The sequence below is a fragment of the Akebia trifoliata genome, chromosome 2, assembly GCF_017979445.1.
Source record: "Akebia trifoliata isolate Shusen 1 chromosome 2, ASM1797944v1, whole genome shotgun sequence".
In the NCBI taxonomy this organism is placed as follows: Eukaryota; Viridiplantae; Streptophyta; class Magnoliopsida; order Ranunculales; family Lardizabalaceae; genus Akebia; species Akebia trifoliata.
Window position 1 is genome coordinate 33304542 of NC_141376.1, and position 17222 is coordinate 33321763.

General features: G+C 35.6%; 1 protein-coding gene and 1 pseudogene across 19 annotated transcripts; both read left to right on the forward strand.

The window, feature by feature from the left end:
- Nucleotides 1-1124: 1124 nt before the first annotated feature.
- On the forward strand, nucleotides 1125-4277 carry LOC147410199 (potassium transporter 7-like; annotated as a pseudogene). Its single transcript, XR_015175679.1, has 3 exons — nucleotides 1125-1485; nucleotides 2724-3264; nucleotides 3342-4277. The product of XR_015175679.1 is annotated as a potassium transporter 7-like (transcript).
- A 15-nt stretch (nucleotides 4278-4292) lies between these two features.
- LOC147410200 (uncharacterized) lies at nucleotides 4293-13664 on the forward strand. Of its 18 annotated transcripts, none has more exons than XR_015175682.1 (10): nucleotides 4323-4753; nucleotides 6248-6320; nucleotides 6436-6481; nucleotides 6562-6624; nucleotides 7013-7104; nucleotides 11153-11283; nucleotides 11354-11414; nucleotides 11657-11761; nucleotides 12761-13236; nucleotides 13317-13664. XR_015175682.1 is itself a non-coding variant. In XM_086432445.1 (6 exons), the coding sequence occupies exons 2-6, from the start codon at nucleotides 6307-6309 to the stop codon at nucleotides 8891-8893; spliced, it is 282 nt and encodes a 93-aa protein (XP_086288571.1). In that variant the 5' UTR covers nucleotides 4293-4753; nucleotides 6248-6306; the 3' UTR covers nucleotides 8894-8953. The 18 variants fall into 18 exon arrangements, 3 of the variants coding, with proteins under 3 accessions (XP_086288571.1, XP_086288570.1, XP_086288572.1); XR_015175681.1 differs by having other exon boundaries at nucleotides 4327-4753; nucleotides 11368-11414; XR_015175680.1 differs by having other exon boundaries at nucleotides 4324-4753; nucleotides 11153-11414.
- The last annotated feature ends 3558 nt before the right edge of the window (nucleotides 13665-17222 follow it).

Sequence of the window (17222 nt, forward strand, 5' to 3'; positions counted from 1 at the left end):
AAAATGACAAATAAATAGTTCTTGTTCAATAATTTTTTGTTATGAACCCAATGGTATGATCGAATTTTAAAAATTCTTGCTCTAACAAAAAGTAACTAGTTTAACATGGTCCGACTCGATAATCGAGGATTTTGCAACTTTTATATTCGGACTCGCAATTGTGCTTGCTTACAGGCTAAAGTATGTTTTTCGATCATTTTGAATCTAATGGTGGGGTCAGATTCCATTAAAAATGATTAGAAATATCCTAAAATTTTACCATTAAGTCCCACTTTTAAGACTTTATCAAAATTATATTATTTATTTTTCCTCGAGATATGAACTGAAAACTTGGGGTTTTACACTCTCCCCCCCTTAATAAAAATTTTGTCCTCAAAATTGAAATCATATCTTATCAAATTTTGTCGTCACCACACAACATGTATAATTATCTTCTATTCTTAATCCTGAGCCAATCTCATTTATAACTCGTAGACTTATATATCCCATATTCCGTCAACCCAATACTTTTATTAATTAATCACTTAATCAGTCTAATTCAAACTCATACTCCAACTAATCCATTATTTGTATAACTCTAAGATAACAATCAATTCACCTTGTATCACTTCCCCACCAATGTCTATTAACAACACTCCTTTCACATCTTCTCTATTCTTTATATTTATTTTTCTCATCAATTATACCGTCTATTATGTTTTATTCATACTAGGTAGGAATATTACTCCTTATTGCATAGACTTACCGCAAACACACCCAATTCAATATTACATTTTCTACTTATTGTGATATTTCCTCAAAATCTCTGTCATAATCATTTATAATCTAAAATCTTACTCGATGGGCTAAATCCTACATCTATTTTCTCACAATTCTATTATGTTACCATTAATGAAACATTGTCACAAGATTATTCTTTCTCACATTTTACATCGACCCACCACTACGTGAAAATATCAAATTTGTATAAAAAATTTTGTTGGGCCTGGCCCGTCGAATTTTAAAATCCAAAACTCTACGGCCCGTGGACCACGTTTTCTTCACTCGGTCGATTACTCTCACTATCTCTCTGCTTCTCTCTCTCTGTTTCTCTTTCTCTCTGCTTCTCTCACTGTTTCTCTCTCTCTCTCTCTGTCTCTCTCTCTCACAGTCATCGATCGACCTCTCACGTTCTCTCTCTCGGTCAACCTCGCCCTTTATCTCTCTCTCTCGATCGAATTTTTTTTTGGTTTTTTACTTTTTTATATTTTGTTTTTAAATCCTTTGCTTCCCTACGTCTTCTATGAGTAAGAAATCTGATTCAGTGTGAGTGAGAGAGAATGACAGACTATGGAGTAGTCAGTGAGCAAGTTGAGATTTTGAACTTCTGCTTCGATTTCACACAGACGTTTTGATCTTAAATCTTTGATCTTTGATTTCTCTGTAAAAATGGCTGCCAACACAGGATTCGGTTTGGAAGAGATCAAGAACGAGAACGTGGATCTTGTAAGAATCTTATTGTTTCTTTGATCATAATTAATGACTCTTGATATGCGTATATTTTAATGCAAATCAAGCATTTTGATTTGGTTAAAGTTGTTTCTAGGGTTTCTCTTTGTAATCGTTAGAGTGATGTATGAATTTTTTTTATTTTTTAATATCTTACAATGTTATATATTTTGTATCTAGTTTTTATTTGATGGATCCATAGCGTTGTTCAGATTGATGAGGATGAGATCTAGGGTTTTGGATTTCACAAAATATATTAATTTTGATTTTTTGTTTCCCAAATGTGTTAATTTTACACGAAACAAAACCTAATAACAAATAAAATTTTGATTAAGGATCCAAATGATTTCATAGATCTGAGTGTTTTGATATGATTAGATCTGAATTTTTTCACCATTTTTTTTCTTTCTTGTTGGATTCAAGTAGATATTCTACGGTGAGATTTTGAGAAGTTATGGTTTGTTTAATTTTTCTTAGGGAGATTAACCTTTGCGACATTAGATTTTATGTTACTCTGGTAGGCCTTTGTAACATTTTGCTCCTTAAGCATCTGACATGACTGTGTCACCTGTTTTGAATATTTTGATTTTGTAGTTAAGAATTTCTGCTTGCACCCAACTCTTATCTTGACTCTAGAATTGAGTTTCACTATTTTCTGTGGATTTTCTTTGATCAAGAGGACAAACTCTAATTTATCAATAATAAAAGCTTTTGGTGTTGATATGGTTATGTTCATGGATTTGAAGCTCATTGCATCTGTGTTTTCATTTAGTATTTTCTTGTTGATGACAATTGTCATCTAGCATTTCTACAAAGCTAATGAAATCTATGATATTGCTAGCTGTTGGAGACATCTTAATAGACACGGCATCAGTTTTTGGTGGTGAAGTGCTGCTGAAAATTCTTTACGTGAAACTTGTAGATGTAAGTAGCTTATTTCTTTGATGATCAAAGGAGATGTTTTGATCTTCCCCAAATAAAGGAAACTGTTTCTATCTACAAATGCATAACCCTGGGTATTGGGGCATGGTATGGAGTCATTGATACATTATTCTTTAGAAAGTGATTTTGCTTTCCACCTTATTTTCTAGAAACATACATACCTTGTGAATGGAACCGTATCTATTTTGATTGCTCTGAATCCTATATTTGCAACTGAGGCTTGAATTACAGCATTCTTAGTTCTTCATCTAATTTGCAAATAATTTATTTCTTGTGCTTTCAATATGTGACAGAATATTGAACAAGGAAAGACCTATAAAGTTGTGCTATATGTTCGGTCATTGGAATCGGTTAACATCACAGCCGAACTATTACTTAAGGCTTCCCCTTGCGCATTTTTCCTTTATTGGGTTTTGCTGATATTTTTGGGTCGCATACAGGTGGTACATTTGCCTTGTACTTACTCCTTTGTAGACATGCAAAGCTAAGTTTGCTTCCCAATCAACAAGCAGCAGATGAAGAGCTCTCTACGTATCTTGACTTGAGAATCCCTGCTTTCAAAACTTTTAAAATGATTCCTTTCGAGATAGTTTTATGCTTTAATTCTTTTTGGCACCCTACAACTGAACTTTTTTGTTTTTAAAGCAGTGGTTGTTATGTTAGTTTAATGGCTTGTATCATCACTTTAAGTTGTTTATTATGTTCTGCTTGTCATGCAGATTGGGTTTTCTTGCATTATTTACCCTTGTCTAGTGCTTCAATACATGGGTCAGGCCGCATTTCTTACAAAGAATTTCTCCCCTATACCTATTAGCTTCTATGCATCAATTCCAAGTAAGCTTCCCTAAAAACTTGATGAGGAACATTTTATCTGATCTGCTTTGCTTAATCTGCTTGTTACTTTTGTGTAGAGCCTGTGTTTTGGCCGGTTTTGTGGTAGCAACCCTTGCTGCAATTGTTGCTAGTCAAGCTGTCATCTCTGCAACATTCTCAATTGTCAAACAGTACCATGCTTTAGGTTGTTTCCCACGTGTCAAAGTTGTCCACAAGTCAAGGTCGATATATGGTCAGGTCTTCATTCCAGAGATTAACTGGATCCTTATGATTCTTTGTCTGGCTGTCACAATTGGTTTTCGGGACATAACCCTTACAGGAAATGCTTACGGTAATTATCATTTTGTTAAAACCCGCTTACTATTTTTTCTCGAAACAATCCATTTAACTTACGATATTTATGGTCGTAATGTATGTGTGGCACTATGGCACCCGAAGAAAGTACCACTTCAACCTACAAAACAAGGTTTCGATGAAATGGATCCTCACGTTAGGCCCCAGCCTTGGGATTGTCAAAGTCCCAGGTATTGGCCTCATCTACTTCGAGTTAGTCACTGGAGTCCCAGCTATTTTCTCTCACTTTGTTACCAATCTCCTAGCTTTCCACCAAGTACTCGTCTTTGTCTGTGTGAAGTCTGTTCCGGTACCCTATGTAGCTCCAGATGAATGCTACCTCATTGGTCGGATCGGCCCAAAAACTTATCAGATGTACAGATGCATTATTAGATATGGCTACAAAGATGTCTCAAAGACAGATGAAAACTTTGAAAACAACCTTGTGATGAGCATAGCTGAGTTCATACAATTGGAAGCTGAGGATTCTGGCATGTTTGAAAGGTTTGTTGACGGCCGAATGACAGTCATTCGGAATTCTGATAGGGCTCAAACATGGTTGGTGATTTTAGAATCCTCCAATACCCTTGAAGGCAACAATGAAACCTTTACTGTGCAGAGCAGCAAATCAGGCACACTGTAGAACTTGCAATCCTTATATGAGCAGGAATCACCTATCACTACGTGAAAATCCCAAATTTTAACGGAAAAAATTGTTGGGCCTGGCCCGTCAAATTTTAATATCCAAATTCTGCGGTCCATGGACGACGAATTTTGTTTCCACCAAACACATTCTACAGTTGCCAAAGTCTTCGTCTCTCTCACTCACTCACTCTTTGTATCTCTCTTTCTCTGATCTCTTTCGAATGTCTCGATCTGTCCACAAAACACATTCTACATTTGCCAAACTCTTCGTCTCTCTCACTCACTCACTCTTTGTATCTCTCTTTCTCTGATCTCTTCGAATGTCTCGATCTCTCTCCCTCTCCCTCCCTGTCTTCCTCGATCTCGTCTCTTGATCGATCTCATCTCTCCCTCTATTTAATCGCTCAATCTTTCTCTATCTGATCGTCCGATCTCTGATCTCTTGAAGTGACATCTCGATCTCTCAACTTTGGAAATGATGGAGTGAAGAAGTTCTCTGTTGTGTTTTAAGGTGAGTCTCTCTCTCTCTTCTCTCGCAGATTGATAGATCCATAACCCTATTCATGTTGTTGACGATGCGATCTAGTATTTCTGATCCCACAAAATACATTAATTTTGGTTTTCTATTTCCCAAATGTATTTACCTTCAAGTCGAAAGGTAATTTTGTTTTTCAATTTTTTTCCCACCGATTAAGATTTCATGTCATTTTAATTTGATTTTCAAAAGCGAGATACATGAACATCAACACTATTTCTTCTCCTCTCGATCTGTTTCAGAGTTTTTTGAAATCTGTGAGATTTTGATCGTCTGTTGGTGTTCTTAATATCTAAAAGAGATTGATTCGATTACTTCGTTATCATGTTTTAGGATTTTATTAGACATTAGAAGCTTTGGAAATCAGGTAAGTTGCTTCATACATTTTTTAGAACTTGAGATTTTGTTTCGATGCTTGATCTAAATATTTCGGTGATCTGTCGATGAATCTGAATTGGATGTTGTAGGGTTGTTTGATTCCTTATTTAATTTTCATATATATATATATATATATATATATATATATATATATATATATATATATATATATATATATATATATATATATATCTATATATATATATATATATATTTTGTTGATGATCATAAGATTCATTGTTTTAATATTGCTTTCCGATTTGTTGATTTTCTAGAAATTAATTGCATTTCTCTAGCTAATATTTTAGATAAAAATAGATCATTTTTGTGATGTTTTACGTATTTTAATTTTTATTATATGTTTTTTTTTAATTTTCAGTGGGTGTCATATATAACACTTTGTTTGTTGACTTTTTTTTTCATGTTGATGCGCTTCCTTATTGATTTTCTAGGTTAGTAATTTTTTCTCCCATAGAAGAATCGATAGCATAAGACTTGATGGTCATTGTTTTGATTTATAGTTTTCACCTTTGCATATGGATATCATTAGGATTTGACATACCTCTAGCAACATAATTTACATAAAAGCATCCATGGTTCTTGTCTTCCAACTCATCATCAAGATTTGTGGAGTGGCCACACTTGTAAACTGCTATTTAAAATAAAATACAAATAATATATGTGAATATTACATAGGGAGAGCTTGAAGGTTTTGTGCCCATTGGCCAATCACTTTTCAAATGGCAAAGACATTTTTACTTACATAGATGTTCGACTAAGAAGTCATCATATTTGTTGGAAGCTTATCTTGACAAGTAGAACTATTTCGAGACTTCAATCGAAAATTTGATGTTTTTGGACTCAAAATTGATTAGAAATTTCAGCTCAATGACAATGACAAGATGTAGTAGGTAGTTTGATCATTGTTAGATAGATTGTTGGGATTGTTGGGATTTCGTCTTCTGAGATTCTTAGGAGATTTTTCTGATCTTCATTTTAGCTTTTTGAGGGCCAATGATTATTTTCTTTCATGGGTTTCAATTAATTTTTCTATTTTTTTTTCCTTCGCTGATTGTTGATTCCTCTGTTCAGAGGCTGATTTGACCTCCTCATGGGACAAGGATGATGAGTATGAGAAATTCATTAGGAGAATGAATCCACCAAGGTCTGTAATTTCTTCCTTTTAATGTATCTGAAAGTCATTTTAAACCTAACTCAAGATATTCCAGAGTTTTACAACTCTATTTTTTTTCTCAAATTTTTTATTATAACTTTTATAGGTTTGAAATGGACAATGAAGCTTGCAAGATTGCAACAGCTATAAGGGTAAGTCACTTTTTTGGATTTCTTGCTTTATTGTTCTTTTCTGCATCCAGATTGGTGATTGCTTGGGAACTTTGATCAAGACATTCAAGGCCTCTTTCTTGCCTTTCTTCGACGAACTTTCATCGTATACAACACCTATGTGGGTAAGTTCTTTAATAAAAACACTATAGAATCCTTTTTTCTGCATGTTATTTAAAGTCCTTCATTAATTTAGCAACCTAGTATCTAAGATAGTTTTAACTTTAATATTTGTATGTACTGCTCATTTTTAATATCCGTTCTCATCATTGTAGTCATCATAAACAGATAATGTTGTGACTAGGCATCCTAATGCACTACATTTAGATAATGTAATGGCATATGACATTGCCTTACATTCAATTTTTTTCTTCCCTTACCAAAACTATTTCTTTTAATATATTGTTACATTAGTTCTTACTTAATAGTCCCCCAAAATAGGATGTTCTTAGGCCACCTGTTTAAACATTGGCAATATTTGTTGGCCTTTCAATTGTTACTCTGTGTTGGCAGGTTGTTCCTGCCTGGTTAGGCTGCTTGCCAATAAAAGATGATTTAACTGAGGCTAAAGTTGTGCACGAGCAACTGTGTTCAATGGTGGAAAGGTGAGGGGTGGGTCTGAAAAATTACACCCCATTTACCTTATCTATGATCATCATGTTTTCTTCTTATCCCAAACATACCTATTTACCTTGAGTGCTCCTTTAATATTACAATTCTCTTGGCATCTTGTAAACCTGGGAATACAATCATTTTTTTACAATATTTTTCTTTTACAAGTATCCATAAGATCGACACTAGGCAACCAATGAATGGCATAAACAAGCACCATGTGGCATTCACATGGTCCCTGATTGGCTTAACGGGGACTACCATGTCATACTGATATGTAAGTCCTATATCTATTTGTCATGTAGAGTCTGCACCATTAATAATTATTTATCCAGACACTTGGAAGGCTCTGTTATAGTATCTGTGTCACCACCCTTTTTTACCTGCTCTCACCTTATGCTTCTACTCTCTGTTTATGCTATCTTTGAAAGAAAGAAGAGTCTGTACATCAAGTTAGGATGTTAGGGTGATTGGCCAAACATAAAGCCTCCTGGTTGGGACCCATCAGGAAAAGTGAGCAATTATAATAAGATGAAGAGGAATTTTCTTAGTGACAGTAAGTCCAGTTGATTCAGCCATGTCTGGTTTCCCTTTTACACCATTGAATGGCCTATGACTTTTGTACTATTGGGTAATTTAATTATAACCTTCGTATTGTTTTTTCAGCGTTAATCCCTGGAAGATGGGTGATTGCAAGACTCTGTGATTATTAAGTTAGTCCAAGCGAGCGTCTGACTTTGAATATTCCTCCTTTCCTTTGAATACCCCTTATTAGTTTTTAGGCATTAACCTTATATTGTTGGCAACACCCATTACAAGCATTGTTTTAAAACGTGGTTTTAGGCGTTAGTGGTGTGCAGGAGTTGAAATGATGCTGGTAGGTAGCTTGCCTGGTCCTTTACATGCAGTTTATTACAGGACACTCCTTGAGCAGGCATGACATGTGATACGAAGTGGAAAGATTCAGCTGAAAACTATTAGAGCTCATTTTTTCCTGGCTATGAAGGAAAAAAATAGAGTTATCTCCGATCACGGGCTGCAGCTGATGCCATACATCGATTCTCAAGGTGAAGGCAGAGAAATGGCACAATCATTTTAGCGGATTCAGCCTTTGAGGAATCGAAAATGTGAATGGTTCATTTATAACAAAACAAGGATTGGATTTCGTCCAATCTTCAAACATTTCTTTTGTAGAAATTTCATAGATAAATCCATTTAAACATTTCTGCCACTAAATTTAAAATTCTAGTTCTGTTCTTTCTTCACTCTATGAGCATGGATTAAAATGTTATCGCATTGTCTATACCTTGTACAAAGTGTCATACTTGATAAAGTGTAGTACTATAATACTAACGTTTGCATGTTTGTGTGAGGCTACATTGGAATTGGAGCTGGATGACAATAGTGGTGTACTTCTTCTTCCTTGTACTCTAGGATGCAGTCAAGAATAGCATCACTACTGAAATCTAGGGTAATTCCTTCACATATGGGCTTTTTTCACATAGTGATATGGACCCATTTCGATATCTAATCGAATCCAATGGACCAAATACCCCATCCATATCTAAACCCAATGTTGATTGATCTGACCCATGACAAACCCAGAACACCTTTAACCTTTCATAAAATTGGTTACAAGGATTTAAACATGGCAGATGAACAAACTCTTATACAATAGTTTAGTAACCCATTAACTGAAACACAACAATGTGCAGGCCACCAACTGGTTCTCACCATCAACTCATTTTGCGGAAACTGCTCTCTTACGTGTGCCACCTGTGATGTAGTTAATTCTTATGTTTATCATGATCAATATGAGCTGAATGGTAATTCTCTCATCATGGTTGAAAGCGCCCTCGATCCGCGGGGTGCGCGGATCCACTTTTGACCCTTGAGGTTTGGGAGTCGCCACCTAGTTATTGTGGTCTAGGAACCAAACTGACCCTACAATGGATAAAAAAGAACTAGTCTACTATAGAAATCTGAATCCGGAGATCATGTTAAGGTGTTAGGCACCAACCCCGCCCGGCCAATGCCGGTCTCTACTTATACCAAATATAACTACATCGCTAATGATAAAACCTAGATTTAAAAAATAAAAAAAAAACCTTACCTTCGATCTGCAAAAGTACTATTCCCTCAGATCTGAAAAACAGTTCCTTGTACCGTACTCCTTGCTTCGCTTTGTCTCCGGATCTGATTTCTGATCTCCGAGGCAAGGTGTCTCTTTCTTGGATCTGGATGCTTCGAATTTGTGGTGGATTTTTGGGGTGTTTTTGAAAGGTTTTTGGGTGTTTTTTAGGCTAAAATCGGAGTAGGGGTGTTAGGGAAGGAGTTGGGGCTCCAAAATTAGGGTTTTGGAGGGGTTGTGGGGGCTTCTTCACCTACTTTTCCTAGGGTTTTTTCTTTGATACGAAAATAGGGTGTGGAGGCTCCTATTTATAAAGTTTTTAGAAGCATTTAGGGTTTGATTAGGGTTTCTTTTTAGGGTTTCAATTAGGGTTTTGACTTAGTCTTTAGGGTTTTAGGGTTTTGACTTTAGTCTTATGAGATTGACTTGATTAGTTTTAGATTAGGGTTTGGATTTAGGGTTTTGACCTTAGTCTTATGAGATTGACTTGATTAGTTTTAGATTAGGGTTTTGATTTAGGGTTTTGACCTTAGTCTTATGAGATTGACTCGATTAGTACCTTGACTTCAGTCTTGCTTGATTGACTTTAATTTTGACTTCAGTCTCACTTGATTGACTTTAATACCTTGACTTCAGTCTTGCTTGATTTACTTTTAATTTTGACTTCAGTCTCACTTGATTGACTTTAATACCTTGACTTCAGTCTTGCTTGATTTACTTTTAATTTTTGGAGAACCCCCTTCTATTATATCTTTAATTCTTTGAACCCCCAAATGGAGGGGTCCTTAAAGAAATATCCCACGAACCCTCAACAATTTTGCCTGAGAGTCCAATTAATCGATTTTTTAGGTTCAACTTTTTAAATTAATTTCATTAATGTTTCACTTTAATTATTAATGTTTTATTTATTAATTTCGAATTTTTTAATTATGAAAATTGTGAAATTACCGTTTTGCCCTCGGAGAGGATTTTTTACGTTTTAAGTCGTTTTTCAATGTTCCATGATGTTTTGGAATCAATTTTTCATAAGGAATTCAATGGGAATGTTGGTTTTTGTCATTTATGAAGTTTTTTATATGAAATGATCGTGAACTTTATGAGGGGTATTTTCGTAATTTTGTCAAATTTTGTGAAAATTGGCGAAGTGGTTTACTTGGATTCGATTTATTATTTTATGTGTTTGAGTGGGTTTTCCTAAGCGTAATGCAGGCTCTAGAGTTGTTTTGATGTTAGGGGTATTTTGGTAATTTAGTGATTTTTATCGTGAAGCTTCTTTTTTATTTGCAAGATGATGATTTCTATGTTTCTGGGGTCGTATTTTCCTAGCGTAGCGTGGTTTCTTAGTTTTGTCAGTTCGAGATACCTCATCCAGATTTCTGAAACATATCTGGTAACAAAATAAAGCATTGGAATAGATGTCCATCATTGGGAACCTTTGCGATCGGGTCGACGACTTGATTAATCAGGCGGATGCAAAAATGGGGTGTCTACAATGGTGGAGTTCCTATCTGAATTCGGGGCCATTGCAGTTGTTACTAGTTAGTCCATGTCAACTTTTCTGAATTTTTTCCTAGGTCATGCTACACTTTACTGTTGATTATTCAGATCTGAATTGTGGTAAGGAAACTTCCTATATCATGAATGTTCTCGACATTATTTCCTCATTTGAGCATATAGGTTGTAATTTAGTACTTTATGAGTAAGTTGTTGGCACGTTCCTTTGGTCCATATTGCAGACCTATGCACTTACCTAGATTTTTATTGTTAAACTTGGAATGCTGGAAAATTGTTTCTTTAATAATTCTTTAATAGTGTCCCATGTTCATGCCTAGAACTTCAAATTTATATGCTTGTACTTATATTGCTAATTGTTACATTACAAGCTGAATTGTGGGTTTTGATTTGTATAGGATCTTGGGAGTGGGCTTGTACATTGCATTTAGCCAAGGTTCCTCTCATTGCATTTAGCCAGGACCGGTGCTTAACACTATTCGACCACCTATTGGTTGACTTACTTCATTTTGTATATCACGAGCCAAAGGTACCTGGCTGCACTCTTGGATTGTTTATTTCTCAATATTTGAAGTTTGTTTGACATTGGGATTTGGGAGTTTTCTACAAGCAGAAGTCATGCCTTCGATCGAGCACCTCTTAGCTGCTGCTGACATATAGGTATGTTATTGTGGAAAGTAGACATTATATCGACCCAACTGTAATTTAACACCAAAGTCATGAAAAAAATTGTGTTAACTTTTATCTCTAATAAAACTGATGATGGTGTTGGTAAGCTATGAAATATCAATCAGGGAATTTCTCCTTTAGAAACATTTTGATTATTAGGGTCATTGTCAAGAAAACTTCTGAATGATTGAAAACAAGCCTTGATAAGCTTTTTTGTGGATGCTTTAGTGTAGGTGGTTCAAGCTGTTGGAGGAAGAGTTCCTGTCATCCTTGATGGAGGAGTCCAGCGTGGAATAGATGTTTTCTAAGCCTTAGCTCTTGGTGCCCAAGTTGTTCTTGTGAGTTATCTTCAGCTTCACCTAAGAAAAGTTGTTATAGTTCCGTATATTTTTGGGCAATTTAGACATATCCCTTTGGATATTGGTGAATATTTGAGATGCCCCTGCATTTTCAAACTGATTTTCCCCTCTTGACCCATAGTTTTCTATGAGTGACTAATCGAAAATGGGGGTAAGAACTAAGAAATTTCTTAGTGTGGGCATATAATCATTACCTAAGACTGGTTCATTTTGATAGTCAAACAAGATGTTTTTGTTGAGATACACTTTGGAAAGATTGTCTCGATACAAGATTTTAAACCTTGCTTCTTCATTACGAATTATACTATAAATTTGTGGAATTAGTTGGATGATCTAGAAGACTGTGTGCCAACTTCTCTAAAACTGATCATCATCTGCCTTTGGTTCTTGTTGTGCTATTTTGTGGAGGTTTCTTCTGTTTGCTGTTAGAGAAAAGTTAGAATATTTAAAAGCAAAGTGGAGGCTTTTGATTCATGAATCCCAAGAGGCTAAAGCTGAACTTTGATTTATTAGTAGAATTCATTTTGCAAAGAGTGCAATAGTATATGGTTTGAAGACTTGGTGTGTCGATGAGACAACATTGTTATTGGTGATAGATGGTATTTTGGTGATTAGTTTTAGTTTTGCTTCAAGTAGATCAATGAGGTCCTCAATTTTTTCCCCTTTGCTTCTTTTGTACATTGGGTTTCTCCACTTTTTTTTCATTTCCTCAACAATTACCTACGAAAAAGAAGGAACGAGAGTTGTATGTTCTGTTATAACTGTATGTGGAATAAATCATAACCTCTATTGTTGAAGAAGACCAAACAAAATGTTGGGAGAGTACATCAAAAAAAAAAAAGATTATACACCGATTACTTGATGAGTAGTTGATGAGTAGTTGCTCTCTTCACTTTTTGGCTATTAAGTTAAATTGTTATGTATATTTTTGGATGTTTATAGTTATTTTTTGATGAATGATTAAATTACTTCCATGAGAATGCTATCTATGACGAGGAGGTCTTTGCGGATACACAGCCTCTAATTTGTTTTGTTCTTGATGGTTATAATGTTTGTATATTTGCATATGGCCAAACAGGATCCGGAAAAACTTACACTATGGTAAGACATTCCAACAATTACTCCAGAATTGTTGATGATGTTAAGTTTATCGATTTTTGGATATTTGGGTTGCTTGAAGGAGTAAATTCTTGTTGTTGATTCATGTGGTATCTTTATCTAGACTGGACCTATAGATTTCACTTTTACTCCATGTCACTCTTATTTCTTGAGGTACCTTAACCCATAAACACATCAGAAATTCGCAACAATTCTCAGAATGGACTCAATGTACCAGATGCAAACCTTGTACCTGTTTCATCAACATCAGATGTTATTGAACTGATGAATATTGGACTAAAGAACCGTGCAATTAGTGCAACTGCCCTCAATGACCGTAGCAGTCGCTCTCACAGGTAGGACAATTGTCCTCTAGGTTTAATTTTGGAACAATTTTTCTTAAATTAGTGCTAAATTTTATGAAATTGATTTGCAGTTGCCTTAGCGTTCATGTTCAAGAAAGAGATTTGACATCAGGTACCATTATTCGTGGATGCATGCATTTAGTTGACCTGGCAGGAAGTGAGAGAGTCGACAAATCTGAGGTCACAGGACATAGATTGAAGGAGGCGCAACATATCAACAAATCGCTTTCCGCCTTAGGCGATGTAATTGGTGCCCCAGTTGTTCTTGTAAATTATCTTCAGCTTCACCTAAGAAAAGTTGTTATAGTTCCGTATATTTTTGACTCAATGTCATATGTAAGTGCCCAATTGTTTCAATTAGAGCTTGTTTAGTAATGAAATTTTAATATATAAAATGAATTTTGAGTTGTTTAATTTAATTTGGAGCTTGTTTTATGATTTTTGGTTTGTTTTTTATTTTTCTGATTTTTTTTATTACTATTTCGTTCATTGTGATTGGTGAATTAGAGAATCATGCTATTATTTGTTAAACCTCCAAATTTGATGGTCATACTCTATGGATTTTTTTTTTTTTTTTTTAAAAATCCATTCTCCAATAATTTGATAGTCCAGGACCGTCAAAAAAAAAATTCTACAAGAGAATATTTGACGGGCATATTTGACGAGAGGGTCCGTCAAATTTTGAAAAATTTGACGGGCCAAGACCGTCAAATATGGGCTTTTTTCACATAGTGCACCTCCTAACTTATACTCTATTAAATCTCTTTAGGATGGATGTGGGCACAGGTAGGTGGTAGCCGCTGCTTCTACGAAATTATAATCTTTACTTATAGCAATTTCGTTTCGAGGAGTGAAAAGGAACCACGATCAAAGTCTCGAAGTGAGCGTTTGTTTGTAGAAAGCATTGATCACGTAACGAGAACGATAATAATGAATTCTTCTACTGGAAGGCGATCGTGAAAGGAGAAGGCAAAAGAAGAGTTAGAACCGGCACCGAGGATAGAAAGATAAAAGGGAACAGATGATCTATCTTTTTAAAGGAGGAGAATCGATTCAAGAAGTCGTAAAGCAAGAACTACTTTATCTAATAGTTCAGTCGTTAGGCCTCCCAAAGTTTAGCCATCTTCAATCGAAAGGAAAGATACGCAACTCCCTACGTTGATATTCGAGGAAGTAGCTCTCGACACGAAGAATATACAATAAACACCTGCTTATCTACTAGTGTAATATACAGAGTAATTGACTAGACTATTAATATAAAGACTAGCGTACCAATTCAACAGCACCTGATGAAACTACAACTAGAAATCAGTCGTAGTTAACTAGTTGAGACGGAACTAACAAAACAGAATGACACTACACTTTACATGGCCTGCTTTCAGTCGTTTTATCGCTCTCTATCTAAGCTAATAGCTAACGTAGGACTTTACATTTCTTACTTTTATCTACTAGTGTCACTATAGCTTTCCTTTACGTTGCCTATTGATACCATGCATTAACTAAGCTAATAAGCATGAGTTATGAGTTCTCGTCTCTTAGGAAGCAGTAATTCTTGTTCTATTCTAGTAGCTGTATGAGCTATTTAGATGTTCTTTGTCTTATCTGCACTTTAGCTTATTAACTATTAGTTGTAGTTAGCCTCTTGTAGTTGTTGAAGTAAATAATATGTGTCCTACCTGCCCACACGCATACATGTTAACCATCTTGTCTTCGTAGATTTCTCTAGAGTAGGTAGTTGGTAAACTGGAGCCTGCATGCTCTAAACCTGCCTTGTTGGTTCCTTTGGCCCTATTGGCATCATTGGAGTTCCAACTGCTTCCTAACTCAATGATGGAAAACTCTACAACTCAATAGTGGAGGAGTTCTATATTATGGATACACTGATCCGAAGGAGATTGGCCTCGAATACATCGACCTCTTGTCCGAATCTGATCTGGGAAGAAAAGAAATCTAAGGTCAACTAATTTGCCCCCTAGAGGTCTGTAACTCTATCTCCTCTCGTTCTATCCTTTAAGCTCGATTTACCGTATCTCTATAATTGGTAATCTTAATCATTGACCTCTTGGCCCTTAGGTAGGATCATAGTCCTTTAAAGAATCTATGGGCCTTTTGTAGATTTGTGAAGATAAGCTCGGACGCACATCGTGACAACCTAGTGAACATCATATCATAGACTCTATAATTGATAGATTACCCTGCACTAATCTCAAAAACTCATAGTGTTTGATTTCTCAAGCAATCTCGAATATAAATCTATCGAGAAACATCCTCTCGAAGTCTACCCACTCAAATAATCCATCTCTCAATACATTCATCTCAAAACGTTATTAATAACTGGCATCCCCGTCCAATTGGAATGTAGTTACTATCACCCACTAATCTCTCGAGCACTACATGGCACTTAAAATCTCTCAGGTTTTCAAAACTCACTCATTGACCTCAATTGGATCGAAAAAAAAATCCCAAATTTTGGTGGACGTAATCGTTGAAAATTCTACAATTACATCCCTGAAGTTACTTGTCCTTTGGGTTGGAAAATTCTCTTATTCTTCAAAGGCACGACCTGTGGAAGTGGTCCCTGAAGTGGAATAGTATTTGTCTCTTGCGAAGAAATCTAGTGCTTCCTCATTTATTGGATTTAATGGTGCGCCTTGCAATCGTAATAAGTTTTGTACCATCTCTTGCTTCCGATCGTTAGTCTTGTCTGTTCGGGATGGCACGAATACATTATCAACTTTATTAAAATATGGTAGTCTTATTGTCTCATACATTGGTTTATCTAGTATCTTTCGGAGTCACACATCCTTAATCAATTGACGTTGACCCGAACATTGCTCTCATTTATGTTCCGATTTGCTACACTCATAACATACCACAACATTTTTTTTTGATGGATTTAGTAGTATATGTTATTATTTCTTATGAAAATCTTCCATCCATCGAGTTGGTATGTCTATAATGTCACTCCCCACTTATTGTTATTTTCCTATGAATTTGTTAGTTTCGTAATTGTTTGTCTCTTATTACATACTAATTGCCTTCTTTCCATTTGATTTCGAGGTGGTGGTAGTTGTATTTTTCATATTTCTTCTCTAAACTTGACATTAGACTTAGCCATATGTCCCATGAATGACATTAGCTGTGTTATCAAGTCAGTGGTCTGATCAAGAACCTATTTTGTCTCTGTTGCGATTCGATCTCTGTCTCGTCCATTCCTCTCGTTTGTGTTTAACCGTAATAAGGTACTTATCAGAATAAGGCCAAAATCGTTCTTACGTAACTATAAATTACTATCGTAGCTTGGAACTTAATAATGGACTCCATTTCCATTACTAACAGAATAAACTTAGAATCCTATCTTAGGCTTATAAGGCTCTATAGACTTCTAGACACGGAAGAACTCGTAATTCCAATACGGAACTACTAATGAGCTCGGATACTAAATTCCTAGTGACACTTTATGATTATCACTCTAATATCTATAGTATCAACTAACTCTTCAAAACATAATCGATCTGTATCCCATACGGATCTAATGCTATACTCTGATACCATCTATGGCGTCCCGCCAAACGTTAACACAAATCCCCATGTCAGATATCGAGGTACTAGGTGGCACCTTAAAATTTTGACATGGTCTCCTCTATTTATGTTAGCATTCTAAGACGATTCAACCTGCACCTGATAAACGACATACAATCCCTGTATATATACATACAAAATATAATACTAGTGGAAGCCTATATACATCTAATAACGTACGAAAGATCAGAGTGCGGAAGAATAACCAGAATACAGGATTATACAATTTTTCTCACTCTAACAAAAGTCCTAATGCTTAGAACAAAATCTATCATACTCCTTGACAAATCGACCCACTAGGAGGTGTAGCCCCAATACTTACTAGGTGACGAACTCTGGTTGTCTATCTGACCCCACTAGATGATCCTCACTCGTTCTCTATACCTGCCTAGCCA